The sequence below is a fragment of the Chiroxiphia lanceolata genome, chromosome 6 (assembly GCF_009829145.1).
Source record: "Chiroxiphia lanceolata isolate bChiLan1 chromosome 6, bChiLan1.pri, whole genome shotgun sequence".
In the NCBI taxonomy this organism is placed as follows: Eukaryota; Metazoa; Chordata; class Aves; order Passeriformes; family Pipridae; genus Chiroxiphia; species Chiroxiphia lanceolata.
The window spans coordinates 10046774-10069978 of record NC_045642.1 but is presented as its reverse complement, the minus strand read 5'-3'; the positions used below and the strand labels follow the sequence as shown (position 1 = coordinate 10069978).

General features: G+C 41.2%; 2 protein-coding genes across 2 annotated transcripts in view; both read left to right on the top strand.

Moving 5' to 3' along the window:
* Nucleotides 1-3631, top strand: part of MICAL2 (microtubule associated monooxygenase, calponin and LIM domain containing 2) — a 148673-nt gene extending 145042 nt beyond the window's left edge. The window contains exon 38 of the mRNA XM_032690415.1: nucleotides 540-3631. Coding sequence (XP_032546306.1) covers nucleotides 540-724 — 185 coding nt within the window. The 3' untranslated portion in view covers nucleotides 725-3631. The remainder of the gene's footprint in view (nucleotides 1-539) is intronic.
* Nucleotides 3632-9888: 6257 nt separating this feature from the next.
* The window catches only part of PARVA (parvin alpha), a 63128-nt gene continuing 49811 nt past the window's right edge, over nucleotides 9889-23205 (top strand). Inside the window, exon 1 of the mRNA XM_032691272.1 lies at nucleotides 9889-10183. Within this exon, the coding sequence (XP_032547163.1) occupies nucleotides 10048-10183 (136 nt within the window). The 5' untranslated portion in view covers nucleotides 9889-10047. The remainder of the gene's footprint in view (nucleotides 10184-23205) is intronic.

The window sequence follows — 23205 nt, the reverse complement described above, 5'->3', positions numbered from 1 at the left end:
CAGCATTTTGGAATGGCTTTTAGGTACTTGGGATTACAGTTTGGGCTTGTCCTTTCATTTGGTCTTTGAAAAAGAAGCATGGGGAGGAGGAATCAAGGGGCAAGAGGGGTTCCAGAGCACTGAATACTCCAAAATATCCCGTTGTGTTTAGGCATGTGGATTGTGAGTGAAGGCAGTTTTAACACATTTTCTGAAAAATACTTCCTATTTTCTTACAGGTACTACATTTCATTTTGGGCTTTTTACCTTATAAACTAAATTTAAACTCCATCTTAATTGTTTTTATAAACCAGCAGTGCTTTTCCTATCCCTTCCAGTCCAAATTTTGTTAAAAGGTCTACTCTAGACATTAGGAGCCTTAATGGTCAACTTCAAATGGCCTAAATGCAGGAGAAAATTTCCCTGAACTGTAACTTGAAAAGTATTTACTGCTATTGCCTTCATTTGTCATTGACTATAATGTTCATTCAAGCTGTGCTCTAACAGTTAAAATGCAAACAGCGATCTGGATTTTAATCACTTTTTTTGTGATCTTTCAGACAGCCTTAAAGATGAGGTGGATCTGAACGAGGAGGATGAAATTTTTACTGAGATGATGAAAGTGGTTGAAGAAAGAGACAAACTTGTGTGTACCTTAGAGGAGCAGAGAGTGAAAGAAAAAGCAGAAGACCAGCACTTTGAAAGCCTTATATTATCCAGAGGCTACCAGCTGAGCAGGATTTAAACAGCCACATGCAAATAAACATCATTTTGGTGATATTCGCAATCATAGAGATACAGTCTTCTGAAAAATGAAGGAATTCAAATTTAAAATCAGCTTATTTGGGAAACATATCGTTCTGTTATCAAAAGCTTTTAAGCAGTTCTTTTGCTCAGACTGGAGTGAGTCATTTCACTGGCAGCTTAAAGGATCACTGGAATACAGATTTGAACTGAATGTGCCTGTCTGATGGGCATCAGGGTCTGTGAAAGGGAAATCAGAGCTCTATTATTCTCTTGGAATTTTATTTTAATGCTGAAAGTAGAGTTTCTGAGGAACATGATGACATCACTTTGTATTTTTGAGAGAGCATTACTGTCCATCTGTTTGTCTCAATCTGTGTGTGGTTTTGTTAATATTTTGGCACAGCTAAGCCATGGTCAGCTATGCAAAAGTCAAGAAACAAGCATCTCATATAAAAAAATAGGATTAGTTTTTATTTCTGGTGGAGGAAGAGTCATTTGACTAATGACTACATGTAAGCACTCACTAAAACTACTGTAAATGCAATGTCAGAAATTAATTTTTCAGGTATTTGTAAGTTTTATTGCACTGTGTGTTTTTGAACAAGGAGTTAAAGTGATATTAAATCCCTACATTTTGTAAAACAGTAAGGGATTATCAAAGGGGTGACTACCCTTCAAGCTGTTACATGCTAAAAAAAGTTTCTGTATGTCAGAGATTAAGGTCTTTAAAATACAATAAAAGATCATTTAAAAATAGTAGTCCAGACCCAATTGATATTTATAGGGTAGCCTTTAGTATGGTAGACTTTACAATTGCTTGATAAAACACATCACAAGTTGTACTGTAGGGAGCGATGGCTGCTATAGCAGTTAAAGATCTCCCTGAGAATAATTCCTGAAAAGGACTGCAAAAAATGTTGAATTTGTAATGTCAACATTTGATAGAAAATGTTGTGGCTATATTTAAACTGCATTTATCTTCCTACTTAAGAATATATGCATATTTTTAGCTTAAAGGAACTATCTCCTGTGGTTTTTTGTACATGCATTTGTAGATATTGGCAAAACCGTTGTGCAGAAATCCTCCTGATTTAGGTACTTTCTTAAATCTGAGGTAATTCTGCAATTTAAGACTGGTAATATTCCCAACTGTATGTATGATGCACTAGATTTTTCAAACTGGAAAAAAACCGAACAAACAAAAAAAGAGAAACTAAAAGACTGTTTATTTTTGAATATGATTTTACCTCATGCTCTGAGAAGATTCGATGTTCTCATTATTTCATGAATGGTGCTAACGTGCAGCATTTGCCTACGGTACAGCCAAAGCTAGAAGCATTCCTGTTACAAAAGCTTTAAACTGAAAAACCTCTTGGTAAGTACTTGTAGGGTAACAGACACACTGGATCCTGTCACAATAACTTATGAATTATCTTCAGGGTTGGGTTTTTTTTTTGTGTTAAAGAAATTCGAAATACTCATTCTAAATATAAAAGCAAGTTTTTACTATTGGCTACAGATGAATAATATACCTCTGTTGGTGCAAGGACTATGCTGTTGTTCTGCACTATTTATGTATTCATATTTATTTTTTAGACTGTTTAAAGAGGATAAGTGCCTGGTTACATTTTACAGTTTGGATGTTGCCTCTGATTTTGGTTGAAAAATGTGTATTTCTAACAGCTGTGTGTAGGAAAAGCTGTGCATTGTAGAGTAGACAGCCTTATCAATTTGGTAAATAATTAGCAATAAAATATGAATTAAGATTTTAAGCAAGGTTCTCAGTTACCACAACTTGAAGGGATACCCTCAAAACATAGCAGGCAGGGCTTTAACAGTATAATTTGTCTTCCATCACAGTGGAAAGACAGAGGAGAATCCTTGAATGTGTTCCAAAATTACCATCTTTTTTTTCTCCTGTCAATCATAGGCTAAGCATGCCTGTTCTTCAGATGACAGTTTTATTGAGATGAGTTGCAGTGGTTGATTTTTTTTTCAACTAAGTCTATTACTCAAGATTGATACAAAGTAGGAGAGGCAGAGCAGCAATAAATATTTTGGTTTTCTCTGTTGAAATCTTCTAATATTTCCAGTTACATGGTGAAAATCTCTGGGGTTTATCACTGTTGCTAGAAGCCTCATGTTATCCTGTAGAACAAGATGGTCTAGAACATCTATCGTGGTTTTCTGAAGAAAAACAGAGTCATAATATTTTCAAGGTATTTTTAAAAAGTGAGATTTCAGTTTACAGGAGATACCTGTCCCGCTATAAAACCAAATACAAGAGGGTGCTTTCCCTTTAGCTCCAAAGTTTTGTGTTCCTGAGAGTGTTAGAGACAACAGAAGCTGAGGGCCATCAGCACTTTAGGGACTTCAAAAATATTCTTTGCTAAAAAAATACGTTTTCTGGATGTCATGTGGTTGTAATACATGCTTCACCCAAAACTATGTGTCTGCTCTTGGGTGGAAAAACCTGTCGGACCACTGTTACCCTGCCTGATATTAAGTACCTCACAAGATTAGAACCAAAAATAAACTGTGCAAGTGATTTAGAAAATCATAAACTCTTAATTAAGTTATTTAAAGCAGGCCTTTGTGTATTGTGAGAGTAGAGAAGGAGGAAAAAAAAAAAGGGAAGCTATGTGCACTGTTCACAGGTCAATTTGATATGGTTGGCTTGTATTAGAAATGTATTAAAACACTGGTTTGGTTATGAGTCTTCTTGCTGCTCCATCTTTTCTGTGAATTGGCTCACTAATTTATAATAGATTTGTTCATTTTTAAGTTGTTGGCACTGTCATTTTGGGGTATGATGTGATGTGCTGGAATGTACTGAGTGTGTCTAAATGGACTGAATGTGAGCAATTTTCTATTTGAAAAAATAAAATTCTATCTCACTCTTGAAGCTTCAAAATCATTTCCGTCGCAATTTCTCTCCACTGATACCTGCAGTGTAATAATGTGTGATGGGGAAAGATCTATAGGTAAAAAGTGTATCAGTTTCTTAATTCATCTACTGGTAAGTAAATCACACTTTCTTGCAAGGCACAGATTCATTTTGTAGTTTATAAATAATGACAGTCTGACACAAGTTAGTGGGCATTCAACTCTATCTTTAACACAAGAGTTTACAAACCCCATGAGATTAACAACTTCCACACATGTTACGTAGGAATTCACCAGCTAATTTCCTTAGGCAATTAAATAAATTATATAATTATATAAAAATTATAACAGCTCCTTGCAGACTCAAAAGGAAAGTGTCTCTGAATGGTTCAAATGGTGATGAAAACCTTAACTGTAATTTTTCAAATTCCACTAATTTTACCTCTATCAGGTCATCTCATTTTGTTATTTTCTACCAGTGGGAGAGCCTCACAGAGCAAGACAATGTGCTGCTCAAAGGAGAGAAGTGGATAAGCAAGACTTGGGCTTATGTTAGTGCCAGCACCATTGTCCTCTGCTTAATGACTCTGAACTGATTGATAGTTCTCTCCTCTTCAGAGGGCAGATGGACAGCTGCTTCTCTTCGCAGGTCAAGGTAATTTCTGGCATCTTTGAACTGAAGTTTTCCATCTCCTATCCTTTCCCTTCCATCTTGTGTGCTTCAGAGGTGGTGACTTCTCTTGTAATACCACATGTAAGTTCTCAGGACTGTGTATAGGAATTAACCTGCCTGCTGGGTTTACTGGAAGTAATACATCAAACACTTATCCATGTTGAAAGCCTTGCAGACACATTGGCTCCTCAGCCAGCTGGTCAATAGCTGGAGGATTTTTCTGGCCCAGGAGCAGGATAGAAGTTCTCTCATAGGAATTACTGAGCTTCTCCTTATCACAGCACACACCCTCTCCTTGTCCTTTCTTCAAAAGATCAGAGGTCTAAAGAATCACAGTTGGTGCTTAGGGACATGGTTTAGTGGTGAACTTGGCAGTGCTGGGTTAATGGTTGGACTCTGATCTTAAAGGTCTTTTTGAACCTAAACAATTCTGTGATTCTATACAAAGTTTGAGAGAAGGATTTTGTGAACTACTATTTGAATCAAGACCAATCCATTTGCCCCAAGGCGAAGGGACACTTCACTGATTTTTAGTGTATTTGACTGGGTTTCTCTGGGCACAGGAAACAAATCTAGAGGTTTTGTGCTTTGAAACTTCTACTTTTTTAGCCCAATGCATATCTGATTCCAACCAAGATTTTCACATTAGTTTAATAGTCTTTTTTTTCCCAGAAAGATATATTCTGTTTTCTTTCTTGCTTGAGCAAGTAACAGGATGTGGCTTAGAAGACTGGAGATTCTACACATGTTTTGAGACTTTGCTACTGTTAAGTTTTAAAGCTGTCCCTGCTGGATTTTGCATGGACCATACATTTTGGTATCATTTAGCACAATGAGTTTGCCATGTTAGCATGCAAATACTATCCCTACAGTTTTCATGGCAGCCACATCTCATGAACCTAGATAATGGCAAATATTTCGTGATGAGCAAGGTATTTGCTGGATTTCACCTAAATCTCTTTGCCTGATGTTTATGAACAAATTGTGGTTTCTTGTTGTTTCTAAAGAACTACAAAAAGAAACCTGATGAGCCTGCACACCAGCAATGTGTTTGCTGGAGTATTCATATAACACAGCTGTACAAAATTACAGGCTCAAGTGAAGGGCACAAGTAAAGCTTATTATGAAAAAGGTTGTAATTTTTTTTCTAAAGCTATCTCAAGAAGGCCAGTTGTAAGTGCAAGTAAACTTACCCAAGTTTTTATAAATAACTGATCAAACAACATGTTACCAGAAGAATTAAATATGAGGATGATGTTCTCATTTTACCAAAAAAGCTTAAAACCCACTTTCTTTCCATTGAAACTTTCAAATTATTAATCTCTGTGACTGTATGCAACATGTTATCTTTTGCCTTTCATGTACTTTTTTCCTCATCACATCTTAGTCTGTCTTTTTTGCTCCTTGATTTACAGCAAAAAATACATTGTACTTTTTAAGAATCTAGTCAGAAATACTCTGTTACTTTTATGAAACTATGTTATTTTGTTATATTACTTAAAGAGAAGATTCTTATCTCAAAGAAGTTATAAGTTGAGTAGAAAACATAGCTCTCCTTTAAGCATGAGCACGTGCTCAATTTTAAATTCAGTCTGTGAGCTGGAAACAAATTTATCCTCCAGTGTGAGTTTTAGATGATGGTGGCAATGAAAATTTGGAGCTCTTCTACCCTGACACTGATGCTTTCTGCTTTTACAATGTAGTCACATCGAGATGATCAGTCAACCCTGGGCCTGTCTTGCAGAGTGTGAAGTCACATGCAGCAAAGTCCTTTGGGATGTGTAAGCTTTTGTGTGCGAGTATGGAATACAGATGTGGAAGTACAATTGCCGTCCAGGTGTGGCTGTGCCTCAGCCTGCTCCCTGTGCTGCCTCTCTCAGCACTGTGCAGAGATGGCCACTGCCCACAGCCACGTGAAGAAGAGTGGCACTGCCTGGTGAAATCAAAAACGCGGTCCTCCAGGGCAGGGCTGGAGGCAGCTCCTGCTTCCCAGCCTCCTGGGGCGCCAGCGTTGCCCACAGGGTTGCCCACAGGGTTGCCCACAGGGTTGCCCACAGGGTTGCCCACAGCGTTGCCCACAGCGTTGCCCACAGCGTTGCCTCACCGCACCGAAGGGAGTGGGTGCCCGGCATATCTTCTTCATGGATGTGTGCAGGAGCTCTTGTCTCCAGGTATTTTGGGGCACTCTCGGGAAAATCCTAGTCAAGAAATAGATATCAAACATCTGCAAAGTAACTGGTATGGAAACACCTTATTTTCTAAGCGGGTTCCTTTACCGTGCTATTAACTATCAGGGTGGGGTGGGCACGTTCAGCAGTTCACCACACAGAGCTGGCAGGTCAGCAGAAGGCTGACTGCAAATACTTAGGAAAATAAAAAAGGGTATACATTGATCTAGTTCTCCTCTTCCTGAAGTCAGCAAAGGGTGTTACTGTAGGCAATCACGGCAGTGGCAGTAAGTTGATAAAGCGCTTTTAAATATTCCACTTCCATTAACTTTACATGATCAAATGGCCAAAAGGCTAGAGCAGAGGTACATCTAGGAGAAAAGTGTTAGGAGAACGCCGTAAGACAAGTGAATGATATTGCACAGCCTTAACCAGCTGGGCTGCTCTTTCTTACCAGCCTAGGCTGTGGTTGGGATATTACCCACCCTGCCTCTTCCATCCCATTCAGAAAGTAAACCTCTGCTCCTGATTGTTCTGAGTTTTGTAATAAAAGAAATAAAAAACAGCTGTGCATGGACAAATATGAAGGTGAATAAGAATTATTTGCAGTATGGGGAGGGAGGGGATTTAGCCTTCTTTTATTGCCTGGTAAAAGTACATATGTGATCAGGATACAATTAATTTGATCTGATGTTTGGCTCATCTATACGAACAAGGCGCTGACAGGGAGCATGGAGAGAGCTCTCATGGTCTGCTCTGGATTTTATATGCCAGGTGCAGCAGGGCCAGCCTGAACAGCAGCCTGCTGACTGCTGTGTCCTGTGCTCGGATCATGGAGCGTGACCATGAAGGTATTCAACTGTCAAATATAAAGCAGAGAAAAACTCATTCCTGTATCTGCCGTAACTTAGACACTGTGCATATCTGTAAGGCCTTTGTGCTGAATGCAATATTAATTTAAGGCCATATGTCCATATATATTCCCAGATAAAAAGAAAAAAAAAGGTAGCATATGCAGTTCTAAACTTAAGATACAGGGGGGAAAAAAAATGCTGTAACTATCCTCAAAGAGAAACATCACAATTGGAAAAACACTGCAATAGTGTTATACACAAAGAACTATAAATAAATCCTGAAAGGAACCCATTAGAAAAAACAAACAAACAACCAAAACAAAACAGTAAAATTAAATCTGCCTGTTACTTTCACATTATTATATAAAGCCCACTGTATTTCTTTTTCTAAATCTGACAAAGTGGATTTTAAACACAGTAAATTTCATTTAATTTTTTCCCCCTTGTGATGTGAAACCCCCATAGTTCATGAAGCTATTAAGTAAGTAATATTGTATTTTCATAAGCTGAGTGTAGTGAAATAGGAAAGATGCTGGGTCTTTTCAGCTATTTTCTGAGAGACTTGGCAAACACATGTTGAATTCTGACTACCCTGTGCTGCACAACCCAGCATCCATTCCTGTTCATGAGGTATCTGGCTTGTTCTTTCTGTCTTTAGAGGTACAAAGGCAAGCACACTTGTGCTTGCCAAAATGCTCTCTCTTCTGCTGTGCCTACAAAATGTTGACATCTATGTATAGTTGGGCTCCAAATGGAGATTTAGTTGGGTCATTGCTCTGTTTGTAAATGCCACAGATTCGCTGGCATATAAAAAGGGGTTTGATGAGTTTATTTCTCCTTCTTTTGAAATCACCTTTTATTATGTTCTTAAAAATTATTCAGAACTGTTTATCTCCTAATCCATACACTGTGTGAGCAGCACTTCTGTAAAAAGAGAGTAATGTGTGAAATTCAGACTTAAATTCTATAGACAGCAGTTCTGAGACACAATAGGTGCTGTGAACCAGACAGAAAATGTAAGGAAAGGATTGTGGTAATGGCTTGGGCTCACTCCTGCTTGTAACTGATGGCAGTATGGATGAATAAAGTTTTTCTCCAGGGCACATACTAACTGCATGCAGCAAATAGGCATTGATGTCTACCCCTCATCAGCTAACCAATGTTACTGGCTTGTAAAAACACAACAATTATTAGCCGATTTAGAAATATCCTCATGGTAATTTCATTTCACTTATGATGCCTAATGGATAGCTAGATATTTGCATGAAGTGTGTGTGGCTTTTTGCCTGAATTGTTAATCAAGTGATTAAGTGGTAAGTGAAAGTAGTGCATCCAGATGACATTAATGCTGTTGCAGTCCTGGGTGCCTCCTGAACCAGGCACAGCAAATTATCTGTTTTAAACATACTTCTCTCTTAAGCTACTCATCTGCAAATCAAAGCAGGGTTGGTATAGACAATCCATTGTGTTAAGTCACCTTTCCTTCCCACTGGCTTTTTGTACTGGTCTGACTACAGCAGTTGTTTTCTTCTGCAGAAGTGGATGTGATGATGCCCACTGTCTCTCACCACAGACATAGACCAAACCTGCAGGCAGAGGAGCTGCTTTGCAAAATAGGCTGAAGACCTAAATGTATTTACTAAGATTGAATTCTAACTTGCACTAAACTATTTAGTGACAATTTATTACTTCATGAGATCTTTTCTGTGTCCTGATCTGAGGTCCTCAACAAAAGAATGGTGTGAACCTGTTTGGAGCATGTCCAGAGGAGGCCACTGAGATGCTCAAAGGGTCAGAGCACCTCTCCTATGAAGACAGGCTGAGAGAGTTGGGGCCTTTCAGCCTGGACAAGAGAAGGCTCTGGAGAGACCTTCTAGCAGCCTTCTGGTACCTAAATAGAGGTTACAGGAGAACTGGAGAAAGAGTTTTTGCAAGGGCAGGCAGTGATAGGGCAAGGGTGAATGGTCTTAAGCTGAAAGAGTGTAGATTTAATTGGATATTAGGAAGAAATTATTTCCTGTGGGGACGGTGAGGCACTGGAACAGGTTGTCCAGGGTAGTTCTGGATGCTCCATCCCTGAAGTGTTCAAGACCAGGTTGGATGGGGCTTTGAACAATCTGGCCTAGTGGAAGGTGTCCCTGCCCATGGCAGGGTGTTGGAACTAGATGATCTTTAAGGCCCCTTCCAACCCAGACCACTATTCTATGATTCTGCTGGTGCAGGGTGTAGCTGTGACCCTCCCATCCTTCAGAGCCTTCACCTACGAGTAGCTGTGGGTGAGCTGAGCTGTCTGAGCCTTGGCACTCTGCCCGTACCTGCCTTTAACTTTTGGCACCCCACTACACCGGGGCATTTGACCACCCAGACCCAGTCAGTGCCTGGCTCCGCTGCAAGGCAGGGCAAGGGCAGAGGATGGACCACGGGGCGAGGCGCTGTCCTGTGTCCCAGGGCACAGCCGGGCCCCCCAAAAACGCAGTGGGTGCCCCCCCGGGAGCGGATCGGTCCCCGCACCAGCCGGGGCCCGCAGGGAGCCGTGCGAGGGGAGCGGGCCCTCCCCGGCGGGAGGGCGGGCGGGAGGGAGGGAGGGAAGGAGCTGGAGAGCCGGGAGAGCGGAGCAGGAGCTGCCTCAAATGCTTGAAATAATTCCGCTTCCGTTCCAGAGCCGGGAACAGCCTCCCACGGCACCGGGGCCTCGGACCCGTCTGCTCCGTCCCCGAGCGCCCGCGGCGGCCGGGCCAGCATGGCAACCTCCCCGCAGAAGTCCCCTTCTTCCCCCAAGTCCCCCACCCCTAAATCCCCTCCGTCCAGAAAGAAGGATGACTCCTTCCTGGGCAAGCTCGGCGGCACGCTGGCCAGGAGAAAAAAAGCCAAAGAAGGTAAAAAAAAAAATAATTAACAGGTTTCCACGTTTCCTGGGAGTTACCTTAATATGGGGGGGGGCGGGGGGGGGAGGAGACAGGGGGAGAGGAAAAGGCTCTGGGGAGCGGGAGGAAGGGGCTGGCGGGGAAGGACGCGCGGGGTGGGGTGGGGTGGGCAGGCGGCGAGGGAGGAGCTGCCCCGGCCCCACCGCTCCTGGTGTCGATCCCGGGATCTGTGTGCGGGGGCTGCTCCTGGGGTCTCTGTGGGAGCCGATCCCAAGGTCTGCGTGCGGGGGCCACTCCGGGGATCCCTGTTTGGGGGCTGCTCCGGGGGTCTGTGTGCGGGGCAGCCGCGGAGCTCGGCCGGGGAAGGAGCGCTCCCCGGGCAGGGCCCGGGGCTTGTCCCTCAGCAGGATTTACCTCCGCGGTTGTGGTGCAGGCACCCAAAAACTTGGTGCTCGGATCCTCCGTGATTCATAAACATGCAGTGTTGGTGTGCGGTGTGGCCGGCACACGTCGCTCTGAGGAGCCAGCGGCTGATTTAATGTTCATAATCATTGCTCAGAGGCTTGCAATGTAATTGTCCTTGGGCTAAGCAAAAAAAAACCCTTCGCCTCGCGACAGCGGACCTTTGCAGAACGCCGAGTATGTAGAACAGTCTGGTTCTTTGTCCATACATGTGAGTTAATGCCCACCCCCGACTGAATCTGCCTGTTTGAAATCCCATGAGACAGAGAATTGGAATTTAACCTCGCTCGCCCATCGTTTTCACAGCTGAAGTTAATTTAAATATGATGCAAGTAGAGACGAAGTAACAGCCACTTCAAAACAGTTTTTCAGGCAACATTCGTTGCTTACAAGTGCAAAGGAAGGTACTACACTCAGCAGACCCTTGCTCCTCATGTGCACAGGGACAATGAAAGGAGGAACAGAGTAGCATCAGTGCTAGACAAGGATGATACAAACTTTAGCGAGTACAGCCCTTCATTCTGTAGCTATCACATCATCTTTCTGCGATGCATGGGCTTGCTTTTCAATTAAAACCCATGTTGCACGATTGTGCTCGCATTATTTGGCTTTCTTTGGTCATTGTAGATGGCCCAGAAGTTGATGAAATAGTAAAGAACGACAAACTTTATTAGTTATGCACTTTTTTACATTATTCTGTTAGAGTATTTGTGACCACTGGCAGCACTGAACTAGCAACAATCTTCCTTAATGAGTCCATGTTGTAGGTATACGTACAGATCTTTAAGCTGGCCTATTCGTAGTAGACTTGGTATGTCAGTTTTATTTTTGTTATTATTTTTTATTATTAAATACTGTTTTCCTTAGTGACAGATGTTTGAAGTCACGAGTCTCCAGCAAACTGTTAGAGGTAGAAGCTACTTTTATCTACAACTTGAAATCTTACAAAAAGATGTATTCTGTGAGATCATATTTCTTGTCATTACTTTTATGTCTGTATTGAATTTACTGACTAAAATCTGCACCTGCCACTTCATTACCTCATCACTGTTTACCCTTTTGAAATTTTGAAACTGAATTAGTTTTGTCTTCTGTGTTTCCCAATTTTATAAAGTCTATTTAAAAATAACAGTGGTTTGGAGCATAGTGGGAGTTTTTTAACTTTGTGAAGAGTTTGTTATTTGCTGATGGACAGAAAAGTATTGTATTAAATTCACCTTATCCTTCTTACTTCTGCACGTATTTGTGACATTTCTCTGGTGCAAGTGTATATAGAGGTGAGGTTGATAGTATGCTATTTTATTTTTTTTTTTTGGGTTTAACAGATTCAAACCTTACTGTGAAGCCTGCCCTTGTCATGCTTTTTAATCTTTCCTCCACTAGAAATAAATATGGGTTGGGAAACTGTTAATGAGTCACTTTGTTTCTTGCACACACACGGGTTTCATCTCACGTTGCTGCCAGTTTGTAGAGCTCTAGATGTACTTCCCACCTAGCTGGGAATTTCATATAGGAGGGCAGTTTGCTTGTTCACCTGGGCTCTGTTCTTTGGGGGTTTTCCTGCTTGGTAGGTTTCCTATAGAGATGGGTCTCAGACATAGGAGTGCACGTGGTTACTCACTGTTTACACACGTATTAGAAAACGTTCAAGTATAAGTCATAGGTATTTGAGGAAAGAAAGTATTTTTTTTTCTACTGGGCATGTTTAGACCTTCAAGCTTAGTAAAGTAGAATGAAGTACTTTTAGACGGCATCTTTACTCTTTTCTCACATTTTTTAGTGGAACGTCAGGGCCTGTATGTTCTGGATTCTGCAATGCAGTTTGTTAGTCCGATATCTCTACCTACCCTGTTTTAATGTGAATGTTGATCCCTAATCTTGTAAGGTCTCTCAAAAAAAATGAACTGTTAGTAGCTCTTCAGAAATAATGCTCTGTTGGGTTTTTTTTTTCTGCATAGGGTATTCATTTCCCCTTTTCACCTACTTAGTCTTGTGATTTGTCATTTTAATATTCCAGTAGAATAAATCCAGTAGATTCTGGATCTTACCTATATTGTTATTTCTTCATGAGGCAGCAGTTCTGACTATTCCAGTTTGTTGTTGTGTTTAATCTATGGCCAGTAGAACAAGTGCTCTTTTGGATGAATGTAGACTATGCAGAAGATACCTCTGTCATCCCAGTCTCCTGATCAACTGAGTTAAAGGCCTGGCTAGAGCTACTGTGGCATTTTTTCCAACCTGCACACCCTTAGGGGCTACCAAGGAGCTGCTGCACCCCCCCTCCTCTGTTTTGCTACTCTGTATTAAGCCAGACCATGATAAGGGTGCACACCTGAAATCAAAAACTTGGGATCAGACCTGGGTTTCACAGCTTAGTGATAGGTCAAGAAAATCAGTGGGCCCTGGTGTGCTTATGATAAATGAGGAACAACTGAAAATTTCCCTCTGTTTCAGTCAGTGTAAATTCTACTTTTACACAGAGGACAGAAAGTTACTGATTTGCTCCAGTGTTTTGCTGCAAGGGCTAAGAATTGGTGTTTTTGAATAATGCAAGAATGTTTTCTCTCTTGTAGGGAATATGCTAACTACATTTTAGTACTATCTGTGCTGTGTATGTAGTTGATACATTATTACACATGAGTTGTAGATGATACATTATTACACATGAGTTTTGACTTTGTCATCAACAGTCAATTTGATCACTGTCTAAGTGATGTTTTCATTTATTGCAACAATAGAGCAAGTGCCAAAATGGTCCACCAAATGAAAATCCTTTGGGATCTGAAGTGACATTATGATAAAGAAAAATGCAGATTATTTATGAGGAGAGTCAAGTCTATGTAGTTTTTGCTACACCTAAAGTATTTTATAATATAAAGTGGGTTTTCTGTAATAACATTAATTTATATGTATAAATATATACAAAAATATATAGCAAGCCCTTCATTATGAACTTCAAAGTTCTTGGTAATGGTAAATAATCCACCAGAGGTAGAGATGAGGGTAGTCTAGACAAGTGAAATGAATTCTCTAATATGACAGCACAAACTGTTGACCAAAACAAAGAGAGTAATCCAAGATACTGTAACTTGAGATATCACATGTGATGTAAGCAGGGCTTAGTCATACCCTAAGACATATGTTAATATTAAATATTAGAGAATATTTGATAAAATCTAGGATTTGGAGCTCAAATTTGCTTATGTTGTCATCTATCATGTTGGCTTTTGTCTGGTTTTCATTTACAATATCTCATCACCATTGATGTAATTCAAGGATGAGAACATTGTACTTTCATCTTTCCTGTGAGAGCATGTGCAGCTGCATCTTTAAATAGTGTATATGTTCTCTTCAAGTAACAAAAATTACAAATTATTAAATATATTTGCAGTTAATTAAATTAGCTTTTCATCCAATGAGAGAATGATGACATAATACTAAAATATTTGATGACCTGTTTGCAAACTGAACTGCGATATGCAAAAATTGTTTGTAGTTTTTAGCAAGGTTCCATCCCTTTCATTCCTGAAAGGCATTCAAAAGCTGAGCCACCCCATATATGCTACTGAAGGATCCCAGTCCTTATCTATCAGGAGTTCAGATGCATGGTGGAGCTCATCATATTAGCAAAAGCAAACCACAAACTAATTTTTTGTAAGCTCCTTGTAGAAGTTTGAATTGTGGACTAAATATATATCTTTAAACAAGTGCAAGGAGAGAACAGAATGTTGTTATTTTTTTTTTTTTTAGATGTGTGGGGGGAGTGGTGTTACCTTATGAATTTTTCATGATGGGTTTTAGTAAGGTCACGTGTGATTGTCCTCCTTGAATTTTCCTGGCCTGGCAATTATAGACACAGAAAAATTCACTCCCCCTAATAGCTTACCTTAGTGGAGAATCTGAAAGAATTGGCCCCTGACATGCTAATAAATCTGTGACACATTTGGGAACGGAGAGTGAAGTTCGGAATTGCTTAAATTGCACAGGAGCAGATGGGAAACACACAGCTTGGACCCCTGCATTTGGTAGAGAGCAATTGTACAGGCTCAATCAGTTTTCCAATTGATATGACATCAATTTCAGCAATTTGACTGCTCTTCTGCCCAGTTTATTTGGTGTTGATGGGCAGGAGAAGGAATGAATTTTCTGCTACCTTCCACTTAAGAGATCTCATCTTTTTGTGTTGCACGTCTTGTTTTGATTTAATTTTGGTATGTGAGGTCACAGTAGGCAGTATTCTCTGTATGCCTAAGGGAAGAGCATGTTAACAGTGTAAAATATTGTAGATTCTGGTGTGTTTTGGTAATAACCTTAAATTTCTTAATCTTTACCTTGTTTCCATCCTGCATTTTACGGAATAACATGAAACTAGGACAATCTAAGAATACAAATTAAGAGCAAGTGTAGGGTAATGAAAGCTTTTCAGGTATTTTAAGTAAAATGTTTGTCTTTGAGTCTGTGAGTAAAATACCTTGCTGAGTGACTCACTGACAGAGAGATTATGCCTTGATCTTGCTGTGGGCATTTTACTGTGAAAGAAGTGTATTCCTTTGTATACAAGAAGTGTTCTGCTGAATTTTAATTGATATATTCGAATAATTTTTTTTGGACCTGTTTCTGCAACTTACTTTTGAGTAATGCACACTCCTAGTGCAAATGCCTAGGTTTTTTATCAGTAGATTTTCGTACCTCTCTTTTTTTCTCATGTGAGAGATTCTAGGCCACTCAAAATGCTTTGCAGGCTTTCTCTCATCTTCTGCTCTCACCTGGTGCTGAATTTAAAATGCAGACAAAGCTGGAAGAAGAACTGATCCATGCCCTACCATCGTATTTGCTCGTGTGTGCCATGAATGGTGAAAACGAACCACTGAATGCTGATTTCATACCGGTGCTTTGAAGGTGGCATCTAGTGTCTTCTGTGAAAAGGAAATGGCAGGGAGAAGGCTTTATTGTCAGTCTTGTATCCCTGCTTTTGAATTGCTGCCTTTCGCTGCAGCATATCAGTGCACCAACCCTAGGCCTTTTTTTGTGCCATCCGAGGAGCTGAACAGCTGTTTTTGCTGTCTGACATAATGATCTTTACTGCCAACCTTACTGTGTAGCAACTGAAATGTGCTTTTAATCTTTTCCCTGTATACTGGGTTGCATATTTCCATGTCCCTGGTGTACTGCCACAGGCACCTTATGGACAGCTGCATAGCTGATGCTGGGCAAAACCTGTTAACATCACCATTGAAATAATTATTGCCTTGGAGCAAGTTCTGTTAAGTAGGTGGAAGGAAGGTGGAAAGTAAAAAGGAAAAAGAGAGGGAAGATCCACTCTCTTTGTTTTTAATTTCATTGCTATGTGAGCACGAGAGTAAGAGAAACTACTACAGAGGACAGCACTGGGTTTTTGTTTCCATCCTTTGAATCCGAATTGTCAGGGGATATCTGGGGAGGCCTCCCTGCCCTGGCTGTTGAAGGGATTGCTCGGCAGAAAGGAAGATAATTGTCTCTGAAACGCTTCTGTCAGCGGAGATGAACAGCACGGACACCCAACTGTTGCTCGGGCTGTGCTGGCAATCGCCCTCCAGATGCAGCTCTCGGGCACGTTTGTAAATGACAGCTCTGACGTGCTTGAAGCTGTTTGTCAGCTGTCGGGCCGAGCTGTGCCGGGTCTGTGTGGGCGGAGGAGTAACTGCTGCAGCCTTTGATAGTTCTGGGGTCTGTCCCACTCTTGCCTTCCCACCTCTGCCTCTTCTTCCCACGAGTGCTGCTCTCCGCAACAAACAGGAACCAGTCAGGGCTGTCAGTTGTTATCTGTAAGACACTGTTAAGCATCTATTACTGTTTATATGTGGCTAAATCAAGGGCCAGGTCTTATTGTGCTAGGCATTATACCTTCACAGTGCCAAGAGCCCCTGCATGCAACAATTTGCAACTTATAGCTCTTTATCTGTTTATCTTGCATATTTTTCTGGCTTTTTCTTCCTGTAATTTGCATTTTAACATTATACCTGGCATTTCAGTTTTGCTAGTACTCATTATCTCATTCAGAATTTTTATCTAGCGCATTTTCTCTTTGTTTTTTGTTTCAGTAGCTTCCCCCCACCCCCTTTTTAATAGCCTCTGGTTCTGGTTAGTTCAGAGAAAGATATGAGAATATTGTCAATGCATTTCTGAACCTCAAAAGTCACAGATAACCCTAAAATTACTCTAAACAATTCATTGTTTCGACCAAATATTCATGTAGGGCCCAGTCCAATTATGCTTGGTCCATGTGTTTCCTGTACAACAAACATCTGGGACATGAGTCCCAGATGCCAGCCTTTCAGCCAGACAGGTTATTGAATCTGTATCCAGAGTTATCCCATCATGGTATAGCTGAGCATATCAGTGCCTGCTTTATATTGAATGTCCCCTAGCATGTGCAAAGGGGTGAGATCCTATGGGATTGTAAAACAGGATACGGAAAACGCACTGATAGTGTTGAGGTTATCACAAAGCACAGCACTGCCAACCTCTTCTGTGCCAGAGGGGGGGCAAAGGGGAGTGGTGGTGTCTCACTGGAGGCAGGAGGACCCATGCATGCAGTAAGGGGATGTGTACGAAGAGGACACAGAGCCAGACTCTCCTGACTCTTCCCACAAGAGCACCCTTGATCGTTAAGTATATCCAGTTGCTTTTGAACTAACTCAAGTGACACAGAATTTAAATTTTTTTTTATTTTTTTTTACTCTATGCATGGTTAATTTTTGAAACTTATTGCTATGGGGGATGTTTTGGATGCCAGAAATATTTTTTAAAAGTGGGTGGGGGGGCCTAGAAGTGAGTCTGGCTGGATTTTAGATGGAAAGATACTCCAGTGTCTGTAGAGACCGACTTGGGAATCATGTAGGCCATCGCAGACATTTCGTGTTCCGAAATCATGAAATACCTGTTATGAAATTGAAATCCGTGGCTGTTAGGAAGCTTATGCAAATTTTATTGCTTTGCTTTTCCCTGTTTATGTTGTAAAGAAGGTGTTTCTGCCAGGGACCAGGACCCTGGGCTTTGATGTCCTGTTCTGACCCAATAAAGCTATGAATTCTGTTGTTCTGAATTCTACCTGCAGGAGGGCATAGAGCCACTGAACTCTGTCTTGGCATTTGACTGCCAAAAGCAGCCTAAATTATGTGGACGAGTCAGCTGCTACACAAGTATGCCTTTTATTTCCTGTGTTTTTCCCATTTGAGCAGTTTCTCCATCGTCTGAGCCCACACATCTCGTACAGGCTAAAACTAAACATGCACAGAATGGGTTAAAGGAAGGGAGGTGATGAAGGGGAGTAGAGAAGCAGAGCAAGGGGTCTGGCTGCAGAAAGCAGCTGCTCTCTGAGGTGCTGCTGCGCTGGGAGGAGGGACAGGGCTGGAGGTCAGGGGGAGGGAAGGAGGATGTGTGGCTGTGTCCATCCCTTCCTCTCCTCTCTCCAGCCAGCAGCTGCTTCCCCCCTCTCCTTGTGCTGCCCTGGTCGCAGTAGTCGCTGCTGAGCTCTTTGGGGTGCTGTGAGCAGACCCGGGCAAGGGGGCTTGGTGGTTTGGCAGAGCTCGTTGCCACCGCAGCTGTTCCCCATCTGTGGGGAAGGGGTGATGGCCACAAGCTGCCAGCTGGACTGTGCTGTCCTAGAGACAGCTTGGGTTGCAGAATTGCTGAATAGTCACGGTTGGAAGGGACCCCTGGAGATTGTCTGGAGATTCAGGTGGCTGATGGTTCAGGATCTCAACTGAGGGAAGGTGGACTGGTCTGGCCCACCAAGCTCCTACCTCTGACTGGCCAGGTGCGATGAAGGCAATGGTAACAGTGTACTCTGTCAGTTCTTTTCAGTATCTGCTGTAGTTGGCTGGATGCATAGCAATTATCTAGATGAAAGATAAAAAAGATGAAAGTGGTGGAATAAAATCAGCATTGAACAAATGGTTGGAGAGGTTCCAGTGCCTCCAGATTACAGGACAGAGACATGGAAAAGAAAAAAAAAAACAAAACAGCTAGAGACCAGCTCAGACTGATGTACCTTTATTTCAGTGTTAATTTTTTCTTTACATCTCCAGATTTAAAATATGCTTTTCCTTAGACTCACGAAAGCATGTATCCAGTTTGCAACACGAAGGTGGATATAGCTAAATGAAGCTGTAGAAGAGAGTAAATACGAAGTTCTCATTTTCATCCTCAGTGAAGTGAGTGTGCTGTCAACAGGATCTGTAGTTTTAGAACTCTGGTGTTTCCTGTAGCATTTAAAGGAATCTACCCTAAAGATATGAGAAGACCTAGAGACCAAGACTCTGACCAAGAGAAAAGTTCTCACTGGGTTTGATTACTGTTGTGGGATTCTACATCTTCTGAAACCCTTTATCATAAAGGCAGCTTCCTGAAAGAACAGATTTGTGCTTCTGGGAATCTTCCTTGGACAAAATCTCTGGGATGTATCCTAGTTTTAATTTCCTTTTTTTTAATGCTTTCCACAACCATTAAACAATGCCCTCCCTGCAGACCAAATAGTTTAATACTGTCCTCTCTGCCTTTCTCACGGAGATTAAGATAAGGACAGTCCAGTTATTTTGTCACTTCACTGTATCTGAGATCAAGTGCTTCCTAATAACTTAATCCACAGAATTCTGCAGTCTTTTTCAGCAAAATGCTAATGTTGCTGAAGATGAAATCAGAAGTTGTAGGAGCACAACTTAACTTTGTGAGGTGAAATTTGGGGAAAGCAGTAGTTAAGTTGTACGTAAAATTTTGTTGCTTTTCCATCTGCTGCTTCTGTCCTCTTCGTTCTCCTCCCCACACCAGTTCCTATTAAAATACAGTTGCTGTTGACTTGTATCTCTAATGCTAAGCTGTTTTATTAGCCAAACTGCAGCCAAAACCAAAAAGAAGATGACCCTTGAAAGGACAGTTAACACTGCACTTGGTGCAGTCAGTGCTGTGCTGGAAGCCCTTCGCGTGATGATGCCATTTTGTGTGAGAGAGGATGAGCTGGAAGGGAGGATATTTTGCAGCACTTCACATTTTCACTTGTAGCTCTTCCAGATGCTGGGGTGGGGCTGAAGGCTTAGCTTGCTCTCTGTGTATTCTGTGTGCCTTCCCCAGCTTGTAGAAGTTCCTGTGATGCTTTTGAGTGTGTGGTCGGAGCACCGAGTAGCAAAGACACTCGAAGCCTTGCTCTTCACGTGTTTCATCATACATTTTTTGCTTGGTGTGCTAATACTTATTAATAGATAACATTACTTGGCTTGGACACCCTTGTCCCTGTTGGAATTGGGTGTGTATTGATGTACCAGTGAGTTAATTCACTTCGGTGACCAGGCTGAAATACAAACAAAAGATTTCTTGAAGCAGAAGCCAAATCAGACCAACAACCTTATGTGAATCCTTAGCCTACTTTCCAACTACCCCTTGGCAAGCTGTGCTCAGGTCAGAGAAAACTAAGGGCCAGAAAAAAATAGGGATGTGGCTGGTCAAGAGTGAGTTGTATTGGCAGAGCTCTATTAGGAAGATTAGCCACCATCTGTTCACCCAAATCCTGCACCTGGCTCTAGACTGTTCAACCAAGCAATGATCTTACTCAAAATATTAAAGAATTGCAGGGTTAAATAACAAGGCTCTACAGTGTCCCAAACGTTCTGCTTTCCTCTTAGTTTTGTAGTAGTCTCTGTAAAATAATTGCATGTGGTACTGTGAAATGTTCTTATTATATATGTGGATTTCATACAAAATAAAAGAGAGCACATTGATCATGAGATGGCAACACTGCTTTTATTTTAATCTTTGCACTTTCTGATGTCTTATTGATGTTTGCATTAAGCAGCAGGTAGTGTACCATGTTTAACAATATGTTACTTTTCCCTAGACAATTATTTTTGCAAAAGAAAACATGCAATGTATATTTTTGTGAGTCATTCTCAGTAGTTGTAGTCATGTTTAAGTCCTTCTGGCTTCTCTGATTTCTGCTTAGCATAGAGCTGGTCCTTTTCTTTGCCTTTTCCATAGAGTGTCTGTGGCACTGACCCAGTGATGGGATAGATCAGCCTTTATTCATAGTGAAACCTGTGAAATCCTGTTTGGAAAAAGGGACTTCAGTCAGGGTGGTAGGAGAGGGGGTGCAACAATTGTCAGTGGCCACTGGTCCCCCTCCAAAGCTCTGAGCAGAGACTGAAGGGTGTGGCAGAGTGAGGAGCAACTGCTCATCTCCAGACCAGTAGTAATTTCCCAGACATGAAAATGCAATCTCATACTGCAAAAGCTTTGAAAGAATCAAAAATCCTAGATGGAGTCCTAAACATTATAATTTCCTCAATATTTCTTTAGCATAGGGTTCATAATTTTTTATTGGAATGTATGTTTACAAGAAGAAAAAGTTCGTCACCACATCAGTGATATTAGTACTGAAGTCTCATGTGGTACTTGAATCTCTTTACCTGCCTTTGCATGCAGTAAGTCAACTTTTAAGTGCACTAATTAGTTCTGGCCTCTTGGCTTTGGCTGCTGCAGCAGTGCACAAGCAGGTAATTCAGGTGAAGTTAAGCTAACTATGCTAGAAACAGGACTGAGAAGGGGAGTTATGAAATAACATTTTTCATCTGTGCTTTTCTGCCTTATCCTTTGGAGGTACCAGCTTTTCCAACTGGCCACATTTCTTTGATCATTTTCATACAGTGCTTTCTGTGTTCATGTCTACTAAAAATACCTAAAGCTCCATGTTACCAGCCATGTTCTGGTGGACTTCAACATAGCCCTTTTCTTACCTCAGCAGGTTTTTTGCTGTCTTATTTTCTACTAGGATTTAGCACTCCAGCTTCTCATATACTGCAGGGGAAAAAGTTAACTTCCTTCCCATGGTCTGTTCATGAGCTTTCTGGCCTGGCTTCTGGGATGTGCACATTAATGTGTCAGTGCTGTCCTGCCAGTTGTACCTGCACTTCTTTAGCTCACAGTTAATTGTTTCCCTGGAATTACAGACAGTGAAAGACTTGGGTGTTAGGTGATCACAGGGCTATGGCTGACCACGTTCCTGGCTCAGAAAACAGGCAGGTGTCCTACTCAGCAAACAGATGGATGGGGTGCAGGCAGCCCAGAGAGCACGTGTGCCATGAGGGTGGGTGCTAAGGTAAGAGTTTCCCAAGCAAGAATATCTAAATTGCTGTGCCCTACTTATCCAACTGCGAGCTGGATTAATGAAAGGGAGAGTTTAGACAGAGAAGTACTTTGGGTACATTTAGTGAGAGAAGAGATGTTTTCTTTTGTATCTGTACAGGTGGTCCTTTTGAAGAAAGCCAAAGTAAGCTTCCTCACCTGGGTAACAGCCTAAATAGGTTGGCAGGGTGTGAATCCACTTTCAACACGTGTAAAGAAAAGCATAACAGTTTGCCAGTATACCGCCCTTCATTTATTTTTTTTCTCAACAAGTTTTTTCTTTGGCCATCGAGTCAGGCTGAGGCCTAATAATTTTTTTTTTCTCTTAACCATAGGCGGTTCTAAAGTAGCAAAGTATTAATAGTGAAATATTGGTTTAGAAGAACACTAATGCACAGGGGATTCTAGAGCAAACGAGGCAATGCTGTCAATGGTTCAGATTGTTCTTAATTACAATAATGGCATTATAGGAGCTGCAGTTGCTGTCGGGCACAAAAGAAGATAATGATAATGTCAGAGTGCTCAGAGTAAATGCAGTATAATGTATTGCAGTGCTGAATTCAAAAGATGATATGCCTAACTTGTCGTCAGAGTGCATGAAGAAGAAGAATGGTAAAAGGTCAGAACACTTTTTGTTGTAACTATGCAGTTCAGGGTTTTGGGGTTTGTGGTTTTTGGTGGTTTTGGGTTTTTTTTTGTGGCCTACGCTTTCAGGCTTAAGAAGAAATGTCAGGTCTCGTGTGTTTGAATGATACATATTGATTTTATTAGAAGGTACGATCACATCTGTCCTCCCCACTTGGAATAAAGAAAATCACTCTTGCTTTAAGAAGGAAAGGAAATACCTATTGGTTCAATAGCCTCATACTCTCAACACATTTGATATTGATCCCATTAGAATAAAAGAACATAAATATGGTAGATTTGGCCCCAGGTCAGAATTTGCCCCAGTAGCTTCTGGAGATGTGTCCAGATCTATTTAATGCATGTGATCCCTATTTTATAACGACCAAAAAAAAATTCACCTCTGAGTTTTGGGCATGTTTCCAAGCTGGATTTGAATTTTATGGCTGGAGGCCAAATCTGAACTGCAGCACTTGTAAACATTTTTAAGGCCATATGCTTACGTAAAAGAGACTTTACTGTTGTACTGCAAAGCAAAACCCAGCAAAGCAGCTTGTGGTCTCAGATTCTTGTCACTGCTTTGTTATGATTCTCAATCATAGGTAAGAAGAGATAATGAACTGGAAAATAGTTATCCCATGAGTGTTCTAAGTGATTTAGTGTCTTGCGTAACTCCTAAAACCTCATTGCAGTGGTGGTTGGATTAGAAAAAAATAATCAGCGTCCAGTCGATTTGCACCTTTATTATTTTGTTAACTGGCTTGAAACAGTTACTAACAAGTGAAACTATTTATGTA